The 19,787-nt window shown below is 41.1% G+C and overlaps 2 protein-coding genes across 3 annotated transcripts; both read left to right on the top strand.

The window, feature by feature from the left end:
- Positions 1 to 1,436: 1,436 nt before the first annotated feature.
- On the top strand, positions 1,437 to 10,358 carry tmigd1 (transmembrane and immunoglobulin domain containing 1). Of its 2 annotated transcripts, XM_072446117.1 has the most exons (4): positions 1,437 to 1,776; positions 2,495 to 2,782; positions 10,024 to 10,127; positions 10,196 to 10,358. In XM_072446117.1, the coding sequence occupies exons 1-4, from the start codon at positions 1,452 to 1,454 to the stop codon at positions 10,205 to 10,207; spliced, it is 729 nt and encodes a 242-aa protein (XP_072302218.1). In that variant the 5' UTR covers positions 1,437 to 1,451; the 3' UTR covers positions 10,208 to 10,358. The 2 variants fall into 2 exon arrangements, with proteins under 2 accessions (XP_072302218.1, XP_072302217.1); XM_072446116.1 differs by lacking the exon at positions 10,196 to 10,358 and having other exon boundaries at positions 10,024 to 10,145.
- Positions 10,359 to 12,920: 2,562 nt separating this feature from the next.
- On the top strand, positions 12,921 to 16,395 carry LOC140360770 (uncharacterized). Its single transcript, XM_072446138.1, has 5 exons — positions 12,921 to 13,046; positions 13,623 to 13,928; positions 14,550 to 14,854; positions 14,943 to 15,038; positions 15,802 to 16,395. Exons 2-5 carry the CDS (start codon positions 13,638 to 13,640, stop codon positions 15,959 to 15,961), a joined length of 852 nt encoding a protein of 283 aa, XP_072302239.1. The 5' UTR covers positions 12,921 to 13,046; positions 13,623 to 13,637; the 3' UTR covers positions 15,962 to 16,395.
- The last annotated feature ends 3,392 nt before the right edge of the window (positions 16,396 to 19,787 follow it).

The raw sequence follows: 19,787 nt of genomic DNA on the forward strand, positions 1-19,787 counted from the left end.
ACTGTGGTTCTTCCCAAGGTTTCTTCTGTCTTTTTCCCAAAGGGTTTTGTTGTATTTCCTTGATGAGAAGGAGGGTCTAAGGACAGGGGATGTTGGGGCATTTGTTTAATCTGTTTTTCACTGTCGTCCTTCGAGCCAACCGCGGTTGTGATTTTGGGCATTACAGAAATAAATCCAAGGCATAAGTATTGGAGTTAGTACTCCAATTTACTTTGTTCAAATGGATAAAGCCATAGTTGTCTCGTCTGTCTACTTAGCACAATAAATGGGTGACCAAGTTCTCTGTTGTGCACATGAACATTTCTTCTTGCACAAGTGTGTCGCAACAAATCAACCTTTGAACTAATCTATGTGCTGCTCTCAGATCATAGCAGTATTTTACGTAATTGCTGCACTCACTAGGTTTACTGTATTTAATAATGTTCCACTTTTACATGTTTTGTAAAGCTCAGGATTTTATGTATAGTCAATGTTACCACAAAATTTAAAAAGAAATCCAGTAAATTAAGTCACACATCTCTTTGAGGGGAGTTTGCATGTCTTTGTTTTCTCTGAGTGTGGCTTCTGTCTGGATTTTACCATCTATGATTAATTACAAAAATGTAAACTGCCATTTGTATTTCTATTGATACAATAGAGGGACATTTCATCTTAAAAACAAGAACAAACCAACATGTGGGGGAAAAAACAAACACAAAACATATAACTGTATAAATGCAGAAGCATGATTCTGTTTTTCCAATATCAGAACGACCTGCCATGGAGCATAGTTCTTAACAGAGAAGGACATATCATATAAGATATTATCTGCAATGACATTCTTCAGATCAAAAACCGCAGTGTATTCTAATCTAATACATTTTGTAGGTGGTCATTGCTAAGTAAGTCAATGACAAATCATCACCTTTTCTTTTGGTTTATGCTTCAAATTATTCCAATTATCATAAGTATTTGACTGAACTCAAATGTGTAAAGAAATAAAAGTAAAATGATACCATGTTACCGTCAGTGATTGGCCGACGGAACTACATTTTATCACAACATAAAGTCACAAGCCAATCAAATCAAATCTGGGACCACACCTGTCCAGAGATGAGAGAAACAGTGACAAATGACACAAATGATTTACAACAACATAAAACCAGGATTGGAGTTTTGTCTTCCTTATTCTCGCAGCTGAAGGACAACCGAGCCACTCAAAAGTATTCCAGTCTTTTAAATTCTAGTAAACGTTATAGTCAAATCTTTATTTTCTACGTTTATTTTTCTCAGTTTTATACAGCGACACTTGACATATTGCTGTAAAATGAAGTTGACACTTGCACTTTTTTGTTGTCTTTTCTTTTCTGCGCCACAGACATCAGGTATGCTCAACTATTTAAAATATATATATCATCATTGTATATTCACTATATGTATGTGATGGTACAATTAGCCTGCCATAATTATAAATGATTACCTCTTATTTCACTATATTTCGTTTCCAAACAGGAGTAACGATTGAGTCCACTCCGGTGGCCAATTCAGATGGATATATTCACACAGCACTTGAAGAAATAGTCTCTCTGACCTGCAAACACAACACGACCTCTGAAGACGATAATGAGTTGGTTTGGCTCAGGAACGATGTCCAAGTTTCTCTGAATGAAGGGAATAAAAAGGGCCAAAGCAGAGTGTGCATTTCTCCTGTGATCTTGGAGGACAGAGAGACCACGTTCACCTGCCACCTGCGCAATAACGCCTCGGATAGACACTCGGTTGTCCTCAATGTCACACGTGAGTATTGTACATAAAACATACATTGATTTTCTGTCAATATACTTTGCTGTTTGACCTATCTCACTATATCTATCCGTCTATTCCAAAACATCTAATATACGCTTTACCTCTGAATTATTCCAGTCTAATTCTCATCCTAAAACTGAACCTAATATACTTTTTTCTATGTGTAGCAAGAATGTCTATTTATCCAAAATAAATACAAAATGTCTCCATCAGTAATATTGTTCAAGACTGACTCAATTTTACTGAAAACTTACTGTAACTCACTCTTTTAAGGCAGAACCATTCCATTTGAACTGTATTACAATTGCGTATGTTAACTAGTGGACAGTACATATTGAGGTTGACTTAATATCATTATTCTATTTATTTATTATATATTTTCAATCCCGGTTTTGAGTGTTTCAGGTTGAGCTGTGCAAATAATACCTTTTTAATCAAGATTGGTGTCAGCTTGGGTCTTCTGTCAATAAAAACATGTGGTGTAGAGCAGTGTTCATTTTCAACATTCTGTGTTAAATAGCAATGATTAAAAGTATAGTTTAACTTCATGAAATTAATATTGAAAGCAATTTTTATTTGTTTTTAATTGAACAAAAATAAAATCTGAAATCAATGTGAGGAAAACAAATGGTGATAAATATGATATATGATGTCACTTCGCCCGGCTGAAGTTCCAGGTGAGATGATTCATGGATTTCTGTTTTTCTAGACGCTCCACCTTTGACGGACCCAGAGGTGGTCACTGTGGAGGAGGAAGCGTCTCTGATTTTAAAGTGCAACATAGAGGCTTATCCTCCTGTGTCTTCAGTGGTTTGGAAGCTCAACGGGACCAATGTTGATCTGAAAGCAAGTCAATTAACTCTGACCAACGATGGACTCTTCAGCACACTGACCACTGAGAAAGTCCAGCGGAGCCTGCATGAGGCCACGTACCACTGTGAAACAGAGTCACCGTTATATGGGCCCCAAACAAAAGTCTTCACAGTCCATGTCACAGGTTAGTTTATATATTTAAAGATTCACTATGTCACTTTTCTGGTGGATGGTCCGCTTGTCTCCACGGAGATTTTATTGCTGTAATCAATTACTGATGTTTTTATTTCCTAAAAAGATAAGATCATTAAATTCTTACTGTGAGCAGGGTCTCCTCTTCACAGATCTAAACTGTAACTTGGCCCGGTAATGTCACATGCTTCTCTTTATGTGAATAGATTAAAAATTTAATGCCATACTGTGGAACATTCCTGGCAAAGAAATATCAACTCAAATAAGATAAGATAAGATAATCCTTTATTGTCCCACATGGGGAAATTTCATTGTTGCAACGCAGGTAGATACAGAGGTAGATACAGATCACTTATAGAAAGTTTGAAAAACACTCTCACTAGAAGAATCTCTTATAAACAAAAACTCCTATAGACAAAACCTCCCATTACCCAACAAGGGATGGAGGGGAAAAATAATAAAGATAAATATAGCCGCAAGCGGCAATGATCGGCCCTCGCCATGCCACCGCTGCCACGCCGCAAGAGGAGGGGGCGCTAACGCGCCCCAATTGTCCTTTTATTACGCCTACTGCTGAATCTGTGACGCTGTCACATCTTCTCCCCTTTGTTTTACCATCAAAAAGCTATTTTATTTTGAATTCTTGGCAAAATGTGCGGCTTTGCCGCACAGACACCGTGACTCTTTGAATGAAAATGTGGATAACTTTTGATGGTCCACACCTGAAGATGAGTCTCACCAAATTTCAGGTTAATAGGGCTGACGCCCTGGGAGGAGTTTGTGAAAGTCTAAAGTGTAAACATGTTCTGGCGATTTCCCCATTGGAATAACATGGAAGGTTTCGGTCATCGTTACGGCAACGCCATAACAATTATGACATGAGTCATTGACTTTTTTGATGGGGATGCTAAAATTGAGTTGTGTGTCAAATTTCATATAATTTCGCAAAACTAAACATTTAACCTCCATATAAAATCTGTAGGGGGCGCTGTGGCGCCAAATGAATTTATTTCACTTCAAGTAGGTTTAGGGCAAAGAGTTTAACAACTGATTCTAATTTGACGCAATTCGGACTTTATCTGCGCAAACGGCAGAAATTTTAAATATGGGAGATTTCTGAAATTCTAGCTACAGTTTGCGGCTTCGCCGCACAGAGACCGTGAGAGGTATCAATGTAATTTGGATAACTTTTGATGTCCCACTCCTCAGTAGCATTTTCACCAAATTTCAGCTTTTTAGGGCCAACGCCCTGGGAGGAGTTCGTAAAAGTACGACGTTTGGAAAAACTCCGAAGTCATGTTTAGCCATTTTTGAAGCAATATGGCCGACATTTGGTTGGGCGGACGGCGTTGCCGTAATAATATTTTTTACTTCTCTTGTCACCATCTACCTCTGCGCCAAATTTCATGATTCTACAATCAGATTTTTTTTGGGTCATTTCCCATCTCTCAATGCATTTTTGGTACATTTGGGGGCGCTGACGCGCCAATTTTTTTATTTTAGAAAAGGGAAATAGCCAGAATGTAGAGAGGCACGATTTTTACAGGTGTGAACATTTTTGTGACTTTTCGTCAATGTTCACTGGGTGACAAATAGGGGGGTTGGTCCCGAGAAGAAGAAGAAGAAGAAAGAATTAAAGCCGCAAGCGGCATCCAACGGCCCTCGCGGGCCGCCGGCCTTCCGACTCTGCTCTCTGCATTTTACAGAGATGGCGCTAACGCAATTGTCTAAGAACTAAGACAGTGACACATTGGACATGTACAATCCTGTGCTTAACCAGTGCAAATGAACACAAATGTCGGTCAAATGTGCAGCTCCAGCGCACAGAGACCGTGACACTTGGAATAAAAATATGGATAACTTTTGATGCTCCGCTTGTGTAGATTATTTTCCCAAAATATGAGCTTGATCGAGCTATTGCCCACAGAGGAGTTCATTAAAGTGTGAAGCATAAATGTGAACATTTCAAGGATTTGGCGTTTTTCCCATTTGTGACATATATTTGCGGCTCTACCGCACAGAGACCCTAGTACTTAAAATCAAAATATGGATAACTTTTGATGCCCCGCTTGTGTAGATGATTCTCCCCAAATATGAACTTGATCGGGTATTCGCCCTAGGAGGAGTTTGTTAAAGTGTGAAGTGTAAAAATGTGGTCATTTTAGAGATTTTGCGGTTTCCCCATAGGGATAACATGGGATGTTTCTGTCATCGCTACGGCTACACTTTACCAAATATGATTTTGGCTCCCATACTTTTTATTTTGGGGATGGCAAATGAGAATTGTGTGCAAAATGTCATGTCATTTGGAAAAACTCTTGTTTATAGGCCACTCTGAAGGCCAAATAGTCCAAATTCTGCGAAAAGTTTGCGGCTCAGCTGCACAGAGACCGTAAATGTTATCGATAAAATTTGAATAACTTTAGATGCCCCACTTGTCTAGAGCAGGTACACTGATTTTGAGATCAGTGGGCCAAACGCACTAGGAGGAGTTCGTTAAAGTGTGAAGCGTAAATGTGAACATTTCAAAGATTTGGCGTTTTCCCATTTGTGACAGTATATTTGCAGCTCCACGGCACAGAGACCGTACCACTTAAAATCAAAATATGACTAACTTTTGATGCCCCGTTTGTGTATATGATTTTCCCCAAATATGAGCTTGATCGGGCAATCGCCCTAGGAGGAGTTTGTTAAAGTGTGAAGCGTAAAAATGTGGTGATTTGAGCGATTCTACAATTTTCCCATAAGGATAACATGGGATGTTTCTGTCAACGCTTCGGTTACGCCGTACAAAATATGACTTTGGCTCTCATACTTTTATGATCAGGATGGCAAATTAGAATTTTGTTCAAAATATCATGTCATTTGGAAAAACTCTATTGTTTATAGGCCACTCTGAAGGCCAAATAGTCAGAATTCTGGGAAACGTTGCCGGCTCCGTCGCACAGAGACCGTAAAAGTTATCCTTAAAATTTGGATAAATTTAGATGCCCCACTTGTCTAGAGGACGTACACCGATTTTGAGGTTCGTGGGCAAAACGCACTAGGAAGAGTTCGTTAAAGTGTGAAACATAAAAATGTGGATATTTGAGAGATTTTGCGGTTTTCCCATAGGGATAACATGGGAGGTTTCTGTCATCACTACGACTACGCCGTAAAAAATAAGGCATTTGTCTGATTGGCTTTTTTGATCGGGACGCCAAAATAGAATTTTGGGTAAAGTTTAGAACATTTTGGTAAAACTAATTTTTGACCTTCAATGTTAATTTCAAGGTCATTCTGTAGGGGGCGCTATCGCGCCCATTTCAATTTTGTCATCATAAACTGGTCCAAACCGGAAAGTTTAACAACTGTTTCAAATTTGGTCCTAATCGGACTCGTTTTGATCAAATGGGAGCAATTTTTAGATCTGCAATATTCCAAAATAAGTTGTCCAACTTTGCGGCTGCGCCGCACACAGACCGTAAAAGGTATCTCAAAAAATTGGATAACTTTAGATGCCCCACTTGTCCAGAGGACGTCCGCCGATTTTGAAGTCGGTGGGCAAAACGCCCTAGGAGGAGTTCGTCAAAGTTTGACGTGAACAAAATGGCTAACACAGCGTGTTTTCATTTTCAAAGGAAGATGGCGGCCATAGGGTAAGTCTGGGGGCGTGGTCACAATGATTTTTTTTTTTTTGTCCTCACGAGAGGAATGCGTGTCCCGAATTTCGTAGCTTTACGACAAAGTTGACCTCGGGGCGTCTCCCATAGGCGCAATGTATTTTGACTTTTGTCGGTGGCGCTGTCGCGCCATTTTTTGACGAAAAAAAAAATGGCCCTGAAAAAATCTAATTTTTCGCCGATTCTGAATTTTGGGCAAAGTTTGGTGAGTTTTTGAGCATGTTCAGGGGGTCAAATTAGATCTCAAAAAGCAGAAGAACAAGAAAAATAATAAAAATAAAAATAAATATAGCCGCAAGCGGCAATGATCGGCCCTCGCTACGCCGCCGCCACGCCGCAAGAGGAGGGGGCGCTAACACGCCCCAATTGTCCTTTTATTACGCCTACTGCTGAATCTTCTCCCCTTTGTTTTACCATCAAAAAGCTATTTTATTTTGAATTCTTGGCAAAATGTGCGGCTTTGCCGCACAGACACCGTGACTCTTTGAATGAAAATGTGGATAACTTTTGATGGTCTTGAAGATGAGTCTCACCAAATTTCAGGTTAATAGGGCTGACGCCCTGGGAGGAGTTTGTGAAAGTCTAAAGTGTAAACATGAAAGGTTTCGGTCATCGTTACGGCAACGCCATAACAATTATGACATGAGTCATTGACTTTTTTGATGGGGATGCTAAAATTGAGTTGTGTGTCAAATTTCATATAATTTCGCAAAACTAAACATTTAACCTCCATATAAAATCTGTAGGGGGCGCTGTGGCGCCAAATGAATTTATTTCACTTCAAGTAGGTTTAGGGCAAAGAGTTTAACAACTGATTCTAATTTGACGCAATTCGGACTTTATCTGCGCAAACGGCAGAAATTTTAAATATGGGAGATTTCTGAAATTCTAGCTACAGTTTGCGGCTTCGCCGCACAGAGACCGTGAGAGGTATCAATGTAATTTGGATAACTTTTGATGTCCCACTCCTCAGTAGCATTTTCACCAAATTTCAGCTTTTTAGGGCCAACGCCCTGGGAGGAGTTCGTAAAAGTACGACGTTTGGAAAAACTCCGAAGTCATGTTTAGCCATTTTTGAAGCAATATGGCCGACATTTGGTTGGGCGGACGGCGTTGCCGTAATAATATTTTTTACTTCTCTTGTCACCATCTACCTCTGCGCCAAATTTCATGATTCTACGATCAGATTTTTTTTGGGTCATTTCCCATCTCTCAATGCATTTTTGGTACATTTGGGGGCGCTGACGCGCCAATTTTTTTTGTTTTAGAAAAGGGAAATAGCCAGAATGTAGAGAGGCACGATTTTTAGAGGCGTGCAAATTTTTGTGACTTTTCGTCAATGTTCACTGGGTGAAAAATAGGGGGGTTGGTCCCGAGAAGAAGAAGAAGAAGAAGAAAGAAAGAAAGAATAATATTCCGATGCGAAAACAATGTTTCCCATTTTTCAAATATCATAAACTATACATTTTCGGAAAGCGCTCGCGCTTTCCTACCTCATGGTGTGGGTCCCTGGTCACTGACGGGTACTTTCGATAATTTTGAGTGGGCTCCGCCCACTTTGTGTTTTTGGCCCTCTATACAGTAATAATGTTCAATTTTTGCCTTACATGCTTATATGCACGGAACATGCAAGAGATGGGGAACGTATTCGTGAGCTACTTAGCGCAAATGAGTGCTTTATATGGGGATGACGACCGCTTCGCGGTCGTCATCCCCATGTAAAGTGCTCGTTTAGTGCGAACTTTTGCACGGGCTTCGCCCGTTTACAACGGTAATGTTCCATTTTCCTACAACTAATTAGTATGCACGGGGCGTGCATGAGTGGAGGAGTGCGTTAGTGAGTGTTTGGAAGTGGGCGAGCGCTTCGCGCTCGATTTTGTGCGCACTACGTGCGCACTTTCGCAGCCGTGCTTCGCACGGCCTTACGAGATTAATAGGCCTCTCGCCAGCTTGTGGCGCTCGGGCCTAATAATATTTTTAGCAAAAACAATATAGCCGTTTCCACTATAACAACAAATTATACATCGTTTGAAAGCTCTAAGCCTTCCCGATGCCGCCATGGGGTGGAATCATCATTACGAGCGCTTACGCGCTCGTCACTCCCTATTCCGTCGGGATGCCCCGCCCACTCCCCATAGACTTCCATTGATTTGAGCAGATACAAGCATGGCCCATGCCTGCGGCATGGATTCTCGCGTACGGGACGATGCCAGGAGGGTTTTTGGAGGAATGCAGCGCTTCGCGCTGCTGTTGTCAACAATTAGTTGTCAACTAATTGTTGACTATTTCTGTCATAGCAGGAGTAAGTATGCATGATCCATGCCTTCGGCATGGGCTAGTTCACTGTACTTGCCAGGGGCGACGGGGTACCAAACATGCGGGCTGTGCCCGCATGTTTGGTCAGACAGTTGCAACGCTGCCTTCGGCAGCGTTGCGGGAGCAATAGGCCCTCCGCCCTGCTGGGGCTCGGGCCTAATAATATTCCCATGCGAAAACAATGTTTCCCATTTTTCAAATATCATAAACTATACATTTTCGGAAAGCGCTCGCGCTTTCCTACCTCATGGTGTGGGTCCCTGGTCACTGACGGGTACTTTCGTTAATTTTGAGTGGGCTCCGCCCACTTTGTGTTTTTGGCCCTCTATACAGTAATAATGTTCAATTTTTGCATTACATGCTTATATGTACGGAACATGCAAGAGATGGGGAACGTATTCGTGAGCTACTTAGCGCAAATGAGTGCTTTATATGGGGATGACGACCGCGAACGGTCGTCATCTCAATGTAAAGTGCTCGTTTAGTGCGCACTCTTGCACGGGCTTCGCCCGTTTACAACGGTAATGTTCCATTTTCCTACTACTAATTAGTATGCACGGGGCGTGCATGAGTGAAGGAGTGCGTTAGTGAGTGTTTGGAAGTGGGCGAGCGCTTCGCGCTCGATTTCGTGCGCACTACGTGCGCACTTTCGCAGCCGTGCTTCGCACGGCCTTACGAGATTATTAGGCCTCTCGCCAGCTTGTGGCGCTCGGGCCTAAAAATAAATAAATACCATTGCGTGGGTACAAGAGGGTGATGGACCCTCCACCAGACACATTACGTAGTGAACTTCAAACAAAATCATCTTTTCCTTCAAAGATCCTTTTTATATTGACATTCTATGACTTACCTTGTGTTTTCTTTTGTTCATGTTTGAGTAATTGAGCCTACTAGAGTTTAATGTTTGGTCCAAATACATGACGTGATCAGGAAGAGCCTGCACTACACAGCTAAAAGATCAATGAAATAATCCACTTTTTAGCCTTATTTACACTGCTTCTCTCTACAGTGTAACAGCCCTTGTGCACACTCTGTATGAAACAAATTACTGACGACAGGAACAACTTGATCTTAGTTATTTTCAATGCATATCCTGGCCTTTAAAAGAGGTAGAAAATAAGAAAAATGTTTAAACTATTAACTGCAAATAGTACCGGTATGTGAGTTACATAAAGGCTTTGAAGATGAATTATTTTGCTATTAAGAGGCGCAGATTGCTTCAGAATATTGTCTAACACCATCATTCCCATTTTAGATAAGACCCTGAAGTTCCCTCTGTATCCCATGATTGCTGGGATTGTCGTGGTGTCTCTCACGGCACTACTTGCTGTTGCTGCAAGATGGAGGAAAATTGTCAAGGTAGGTAAAAACAGTTAAGATTTAATTATTTCTACATACCTGACTAATATTTGTGTCTCTTTTGTCAGTGCGTCAAGTAACTTTCCCAAGACTGAAAGGATGGATTTGTACATTTTGGGTGATTGTTTGCTTGTTGTTAATGCATTCTGAAATTCTGGAGACATTAAACATGACATTAATACAAAATGTCTTTGTTTAATGCTACCAATATATATATTAGCCAAGGTGAGTGTTTTCTGTTGTGCCTACTGTTAAATGTTAGGCTATAATCCTTTGTGTGTTTTCCGCAAGAATGTTTTTGAACCTCAGAGAATAAAAATGCTTTACTGTTAAAAACATTTATAACAAGTCAAAATAATGTCATTAAATTCCCCATAAATGGACTTTAACATCTGAGAAAACAATAAAAAGCTTGTTAAAATTGTGTTATACATTTACTTTTAATGTAGACGTGCCCCTTTCATTGCCATCACAAAGGTCAAGGTGTTGACAAGATGTACCAACTCATAAAACTTAAAAGGCTTCTCTGAAACCAAACGGCATAAGAACATGTCCAGCCCTACAGTAAAATGTTTTAAAACTGGTTCTATAATCAGTGAAGGCAATAGAAAATGGACACAAGAGTCAAGAACACCTGATGGTCAACAGTTGAGGAAGAGATGAAGCTTCCTCCAGAAAATGTTGCACATTTTAAAACAACAAAGATCAGCAAGTGTTACTGTCAAGGGAAAAAATATTACGGTACTACTAAAACTAGAAGCAATGGCTAATATATATATAATATAAGTGGAGGATTCTATCCTGATGTTCATGGACACTGTAGCACAGCACAAAATAGTGATCTCTTTGCAGAGATAAAATAAATCTTACTTCAATTTAAAATGAAATATGTAGCTGAAAATATAAAGGAAGACTGGATTGGACTCAACAGACTCCCCAGTAAATATTAGACTCTGCATCCAAATCTCATGTAGACCACATACTTTTTTTTTAAACCTGACAGGCCATGGAGAAAAAACTAATACAAAACAATACTCTTGGTTTAAACCAGATGGATCAGCTAAATCCATACTTCATTATTGGTTTGTCACCTCACTGACCATTGCTGTGTGGAGCTAACCGTAACACTCCCACAAGCCTCCAAGAGAAAGGGGTGCAATTATTTTATTATGATTTTTGTGAAGGAGCAGAAACTCCCATACAGAACGTTCTACAGGACGAATCCTTAATATCATACATGCAAAATTTAGATTTTTTGCATATATGATGTACAAAATAATACAAAATCCATCAATACTCAATCTCATTTATGACAAAAGGAAAAACACTATGGAAGAACAAAGCATTACAAAAGATATACTTTCAATTACCATATGACCCTCAATATCAGAAGACAATCAAATAAGATGTTTACAATAATAAGGAATATCAGATAAAATATATGAAAGGAAAGCTTGAGGAGCAAACATTAGACCACAAGCGAGTGGATAGAAGAAGAAAAAACAAGACAATAAAGAAAGGTAATGTAACGGCAGGGAATGCTCAGATTAAACACTTATTGTAAATTAAATTACTATGTTCTATCAAAACATATATACTTCCTCCAATTCCGCTCAAAGGGTAGATAGCTTTCTGAAACAAATTCAACAAATAATACCAATTATTTTACAGTGAATTCAAAGATAGATGTGAAAAAACATAGACTTGACCGAACTTGACAAGTCCCCAGGTCCTGATGGTCTCAAAGCAAATTGCTATAGACATTTAAGTTGTGATTTTAATATAGAAAAATTACCAGTCAAGTTGTCATGCTTTCATAAGCAGATTCTGTTGTACGCATGTACAAGCATACTTTTACTCCACATTAAACACCAATATGCAACAACAGATTTGTGCTTGTAACAGAAAATCTCTCTTCTTGAAGAACTGGATGATTGAATGTGTGTGGTCCATATGCTACCTAGTGGACGAGAGGGGCAATTGGTCATCATTTGAAAAGTCTGATTTTAAGAAAGTGTTCAAGACAATTGCTCAAACTGTAAAACAGCTCATTGGAACATGGACTTGGAGAGTTCACCTGCTCCCCAAGTCCATGTTCAGTCCAGTATTGTCAATATTTCTTTAAAGATGCCAATATTTCACTCGGATCTGGATCAAGGTCTGCAGCCATCTCGTGGAGATTACACAGGGATTACACAGCACCACATTTAGACCTCTTTCCAATGGCAGCCTGACGACAACTCAATAAAGCCACAAGAAGGCGCTCTAATATAATTATTTAAATGTATATTTTTCTTAATTTTAAAAGCAAAGCAGAAGGTATGAAGTATCAGTTATCTGCTCATGGGGAACAGGAGCTCGACTGCTTCAGTCTGGAATCAACCGAAAGTTGACAATTAACATTTTTACACTGAATCTTTTTGCAGTGAATTAAAAAACGGCAACTGTAGCAACAAAAGCACATTTAACTATTGCAATTTAAATACTGTGTTTTAACAAACTCAATATAAAAACGTTGGATTTTTATATGCTGAATTTTAAGACATTTTATACACTGACAGAGAGTCCTGCAGGGGGCGACACTCATGGTCCTGCGTAGACATGAGTTTAGCCTTCTGTCCCCACCTCCTCCACCGAGTCCAGAGCACGGCCGATAATACAATAGATCCCGTGTCATACGTCTTCACAATGTGTGTTTTACGCTATACCGTAAAAAAGTAGAAAGAGAAAGAAAGACATTGTTTTGTTTTAGGCTTATGCGCATGCTCAGTGCGTGCTGTTACGTGGTGACATCATGTTGCGGGAGGCGCGTGCGGGGTGTGGTGTTGTCCCTTGTCCACTGTGTGCAGACTCCACCGCCAAATTCAAACCGAGAAGAAAACGACCAGAGGCTGCGGTTTCGTGAAGATTTCATTTGAGGTAATTCCCTTTGAATGTAATCGCATTTATTCAATTCGTGACTCACGTGGTTATTCAAACGTTTTGTCCCTCTGGATGCTAAACCTGACCACCGCAAGTTAGTAAACGAATGTAAATGACAGAAATGACAATGGCAATTACTAAGTAGCTACTACTAATACTGACATGTTACATTTGTAAACTTGCGAAGTCTAATCAAATGCATCGTGATCGTGAAATGCATCAATTCGTACATTTTTACAAGATTGTGTCTGCTACTTTTATGTTGTTATTAAGGCACCCTTTTCTTTTTATGTTTGAGTTTACGCTGTATGAATGAACCCACTATCAAAAACAGATTGAAATGAAGCTTATAAAAACGATGTGCATGTAGCTTTATGTCTCTTCGTTGTTACTGGGGGTTGGTGGAAGTCAAAGCTGGACAATAGATCACTGAGGCTGATGTCAGGCTCCAGCTGGGCCCTTTGTCTCTTCTTCATTCACATCTCATACATTTATTGTCTGAGTAGATGACTCCGCTGTAGAGACTGTTGTTATGTGCAGATACTGATGCTCTGTTGTGCCCCTGTGTTTCAGAAGGCTTCCTCTGACATGGATGGTGTGGCAAAAGCAATGGTGGGAGTGTGGCGAGCTCACACAACCCTGGATGAATCTGAGCCAGATAGTTCTCCTGAAGTACCGGACCGTTTCCGGAAGCAGCACTCCTCTTCTTCTCTCAACAGTCTGAGGATGTCTCTGAGGAAGCGTCTCCCTCTGCGGACCGTCCAGGCCACTTCCCTCCCTGAGAATCCCACCTGGGAAAACTTACAACAGGAACCAAAACCCAGCAAGGTCCAAAGGCTTACGAGGAGTGCACGGAACTCAATGACAGATGTCTATCAGGTATGAAGAGTTTATTTTCTATCACAATGCTATGACTCACTTTGTAAGTTCAAAACCAAAGAACTGAAGAAAAAAAATTGCAGCTTGAGGGGACATGTAATACACACAATACATACAACACTATACTTTTATTTGCTAATCCCAAATAACTATTATATTTTAAATTTATTTTATGCTAAGACGTACATGACAATTTCCCTTTATAATGTTGAAATTGTAGAGATATGAGACACTGGCTTTGTTTGCACACCAAAAATCTTATAATTATCTGATTACTGGTGTTATCAGATTATTAAACTCCCACGAAAATAGTTGTATCTGATTTTATCTCTGAAGGAAAAGTACTCACAAAAGGGAGAATTAATCTGGCAAAGACAGTAAATGTTTTTGATGGAGTTATCTTAAAACGCACTGTATTTGTCTTTTCAAATACAGCAGTTTCACTAAAACTCGCTTGAATAACTGACATGTGGTATTTTGGATGATTATATTTCTTTTGTCCGATCATATGTTGTTATTTGGTTATCTGATTATTCTAGATTTTTGAGTTTTGCTAGCCATGTATGTATACTTGATAAGAAGCTGCGAGCCTTACTGTAAATAATGTTGTGCAAATCACAGAAATTTCAGAGAACAAGGGAGTTTTCTCGTGAGAACTGTTTGGTTGCAACTCCAGGGCGTATCTGTGAAGACGACGAACCAAGCACTTCAACCTCTCGCACCCCAAAACGCACCCCGCGCAGAGCCACGACCCCCAGACGCACCCCGAGAGCCACTACACCGGGACGCACTCCTGGGTCCAGAGCACGAAAGACCCCAGAAGCGAGTGTTCGTGGCGTGAAAACCAGCGGCGGCAGGAGGCAGCTGGTCCGTATGGCTGCCCTGCGGAGCCCATTTGCATCTCCAAACACACAGAATCAGAGGATGTAAGACTTATTTTAACTGTGGATTTATGAAATGGACATAACACAGTTGATAACAGTTAGCATCGCCAAACTGTTTCTGTTTCTACAGTAAGTTTGACAAAGATCTTGAGTCAGTCTCTAGTGGACTAAGCAGACTCAAACATCTCTCCCGGGCCTTTGATGAGTTTATTGGCAGAGATGACCGGTAAGAACCTCCACATTTACTGTTTATGGAAGCATACTTTTCTTTGCATTTGTGAAAGTATTATTGGCCTGTCTGTTGAAACATGTCGAGTATGTTATTTTCAAGAGACAAGTACTTGACTGTGGTCCCTTGTGGAAGTTGTGGGCCACTCAAACAGTCCCAGTTCTGTTGAGTGGGCTTTGGACCCATGGACCCCTCCCCCACATTCTTCCCGCCTTAGTTTGAAACTGGGTCTGTTTCTGGTATTCAGTGAAGGGGGAGAGAGGCCAGTGGGTGTACAGCTTGGAAATGGGCCTCATAATATGAAAAATATGCCATTGAGGAGAAAAGGGTGTCATCATTTCCTGTTTAGATTTGAAATTTTAAAACATGTTCAAAATGACCTTGTGACTTCCCAGACGGCATCACAAAAGCAACACAGATTGCCTCACAATTTTAACCCCAAGAATGTGTTTCCTTAAAACAGGCGGTTCCGCTATTCTATAATGGATTAACGAGTAGGAAGAGGTAATTTATGAGCAATGCTATTCCAAACAAACATAATATTGCATGACACATTTTCCTGTAATGCACAATGATGCATGGACTAATGAATGAACCACTGGCCCGTTGTGACCAATTAATAACTTGCACTTTTCAGCTTCCTCTTTCTGTCAGTGTCTCGGGCTTTGATCATTGTGCCCACTGTTACATGCCCTTCTATCCCTTCAATAATTTTGATGCCATTTTAAATGACTAGTTAAATGTTTTCTTTTCTCATCAGAACTGGTTCAAGGAAGCAATGTGGAGGAGCCATGATGAGAAAATTAGACCCCAGCGGTAAACTTTGTCGCACAAATCTCACACGTCGAGCAGCCAACGTCTCAAACACATTGGGAGTCTGGGCACAGACCACTGTGAACACAATATGCAAACCCAATTAATGAACGTGCATGTTTGTGTCAACAGGACCTTTGTATCTGTTACTGTGGAGTTTGTGTTACTATATAGTGCCTAGAAGGTGGAGATAGGGCCTTTTGTTTGATGTGCCTTAGCTTTATTCAGTATAGTCTATATATTTTATGTTTACATATCTCAGGTTAGCTAAATACTGTAAAAATTGCTACCAAATAGAGATATTTCTTGTGGTGTCTAAACTTGTAGCTGCTACAACCAAATGTCCTAGTTACATTTAAAATTACTAACACCTTTTATAGTCTTTCACTATTCTACATAACACTACACAAGACCAAAATACACACACTAATACTTCATCTGTATGCAATAATGTTACTAATAAATGTCATATCCCTTTAAATATAGTTGGATATGCCAAAATAGTTTCTATTTTGTGTGAAGGGGGATTTTATGCAACAGGGATTTAATTTTCATTCTTTATTGCTTTGTTTCTTATTGAAGCTGTTTGTACACAAATTGTCATATAAAAGAGGATGAATTGTTTGATGTACAATTTGTGTTACAAACACTTTTGTTATATTGGTACCAGATATTTGTATTAGAATATGTGTGTTATGAAATGATAATGTGAAAAAATATACAATACAATAAAGTTTAGTATATATTCAAAAAATCGAGTTACTTTTTGGTCTGAGGTAGAATTGGGGATACACAAAACCTATAATTGATCACTATCTGTGCTTTATTTAATTTTCAGAATTCAATTCTGAAATACCAAATACCCAGAAATACACTGAACCGGTCCGATGCTATTTATCTGATTTTATATAAGTTGATTACTTATATAAGTATAGACGTTGAGTTGTGGTGGGTGGCGGTGGTGTGGATGCCGAGGAGGAGGAGGAGGAAGAAGGTCTAATGTGCTTGGAACTCGTGGGCTTTGAAACACCAAAGAAGAGGAAGAACTGAAGAGTGGAGTCCAATATAATAGATCCATGGTGCAGTCTGTAGAGGGAGGCAAAGATGTGGTAAATGTGCAGGAGATCACGAGTATGGGAAGTGTGACGTGGGAGCAAAACTGAAGTGCTGTAACTGTGGGGAAGAACATAGCTCTGCCTACGGGGGATGCAGGTTTAGCAAAAGAGCTGCTGAGGTGCATAAAATAAAGGTCTCTCAAGGTGTATCCTATGCAGATGCAGTCAAGAAAGTTTCAAGTAACGAGTTTAGAGTAAATACAGAGAGAGGAGCCAGCGCTGCTCCCAGCCAGGGCGAAATGAGAAAGGCCAGCGTGGCTCCCAAGAAGTGTGAAGGTTTCAAGAGTGGAGGTCCCAAGTGTGCAGGTTCCAGAATTAATGAGAATACCCTGGTTGTGGATAGAGAGGATTTTGTACTCTTTATGGTGGATGTTGTAAACTGTGCTGCTCAGACTCAAAGCAGAACTGAAAGGATCAGGATCATTGCTAAAGCTGCAGGGAGATTCCTTGGAACAAAGGAGCTTGATTGGGCAGATATAGAAAACAGGCTAAAGGCGCTAAATGGGAGTCGGAGTGATGGGGGTCTGCTTTTGGGGAGTCAGGGTGATCAGAGTGACGAGGTGGGGGTGGGGGTGGTCTCCTGTCCTCGTCCAGTCTCGTAGACGCACGGCTACCAAGCAGCGACATCAGTGGAAATATTAAAGCCTATGGAATGAAGCCTAAAGAATAAAGCTGTACGGTGGAAGCACCGAACGTCAAAGAAGGAGAGGAAGATGAAGAAGAGTCTCCCTGGAATAAAGCCGGTTGTTGTTGTTGTTGTTGTTGTTTTATGGCGGTTGACATCCGAGTGTTGCATTACCGCCAGACTTTATTCCTTAGACTTTGTCGTAGTCCTAAAAGTTCTTCTTCCAGTGCCTTGACTTCCAGTGCTTTGTCCTCAGACTCTGTCGTAGTCCGTAAAAGTACTCCTTCCATTGCTTTGGTGTTACAAAGCCCATGGGGTCATTATTTGTCTTTGTGACTAGAATAGTTGTTGTTGTTTCAGAGACCAACCGGCTTTATGCGGTAATGCAACACTTGGATGCCAACCGCCATAAAACAACAACAACAACAACAACAACCGGCTTTATTCCAGGGAGACTCTTCTTCATCTTCCTCTCCTTCTTTGACGTTCGGTGCTTCCACCGTACAGCTTTATTCTTTAGGCTTCATTCTATAGGCTTTAATATGTCCACTGATGTCGCTGCTTGGTAGCCGTGCGTCTACGAGACTGGACGAGGACAGGAGACCACCCCCACCCCCATCTCGTCACTCTGATCACTCTGACTCCCCAAAAGCAGACCCCCATCACTCCGACTCCCATTTAGCGCCTTTAGCCTGTTTTCTATATCTGCACAATCAAGCTCCTTTGTTCCAAGGAATCTCCCTGCAGCTTTAGCAATGATCCTGATCCTTTCAGTTCTGCTTTGAGTCTGAGCAGCACAGTTTACAACATCCACCATAAAGAGTACAAAATCCTCTCTATCCACAACCAGGGTATTCTCATTAATTCTGGAACCTGCACACTTGGGACCTCCACTCTTGAAACCTTCACACTTCTTGGGAGCCACGCTGGCCTTTCTCATTTCGCCCTGGCTGGGAGCAGCGCTGGCTCCTCTCTCTGTATTTACTCTAAACTCGTTACTTGAAACTTTCTTGACTGCATCTGCATAGGATATACCTTGAGAGACCTTTATTTTATGCACCTCAGCAGCTCTTTTGCTAAACCTGCATCCCCCGTAGGCAGAGCTATGTTCTTCCCCACAGTTACAGCACTTCAGTTTTGCTCCCACGTCACACTTCCCATACTCGTGATCTCCTGCACATTTACCACATCTTTGCCTCCCTCTACAGACCGCTGCAATATGCCCAAAGCGCTGGCACTTAAAGCAACGCAGGGGCGGTGGAACATATGGCCTAACGTCATGGCACATGAACCCAATGAACACCTTACTAGGCAGGCACCTCCCTTCAAGTGTTACCATTACCGACAAGCTGTCACATCTTACCCCAGACCGGGTCACCTTCAACCGCCTAGCGTCCAGCACCTTAGCTCCAGTCAAATTCTCCTTAACTTCATCCACAGACGTCGCCGTAGGGACACCTACGATAACTCCTCTGACCGTGTTTCTTTCAGCATCAGACACAAGAATGTCCTTTCCACCCAGACGTTTAGTTCCAATCGCCTTCCGTTGCTGAGCCGCGTCCTTGCACACGACCAGCAGCGAGCCATCTCTAAGGACACTCGCACTCTTGATCACTCCCACAGCTACAGTTAGGCTCTTTGACAATGCCACTGAATTCCACTCCTTAAAGGATGCACTATCCTGTGCAAGCTTTATGATCACCTTACAGTCTCTGCTCTCACCCCGGATATCAATAGCTTCAGCCTCATCCTGCTGCTCATTCCCAGAACCCTCGGACGAGCTAAGGGACTTTTTACGTTTCCGGGCACGTGCAGCCAGAAAAGGCTGCTCCTCCACGCCGTCCAGAACGTCTTCGACCACCGATCCACTCTCCTCCGCCATCTCCCGTCAGAGTGTTGTTGTTGTTGTAAAGCCGGTTGGTCTCTGAAACAACAACAACTATTCTAGTCACAAAGACATATCATGACCTCATGGGCTTTGTAACACCAAAGCAATGGAAGGAGTACTTTTACGGACTACGACAGTCTGAGGACTACGAAAAGTCTGAGGAATAAAGTCTGGCGGTAATGCAACAATTGGATGCCAACCGCCATAAAACAACAACAACAACAACAACAGAATATGTCTTTGTGACTATTCTAGTCACAAAGACATATCATGACCTCATGGGCTTTGTAACACCAAAGCAATGG

Source organism: Eucyclogobius newberryi, unplaced genomic scaffold (genome assembly GCF_026437365.1).
Source record: "Eucyclogobius newberryi isolate DKJ021-1_F unplaced genomic scaffold, fEucNew1.0.hap1 SCAF_15, whole genome shotgun sequence".
In the NCBI taxonomy this organism is placed as follows: domain Eukaryota; kingdom Metazoa; phylum Chordata; class Actinopteri; order Gobiiformes; family Gobiidae; genus Eucyclogobius; species Eucyclogobius newberryi.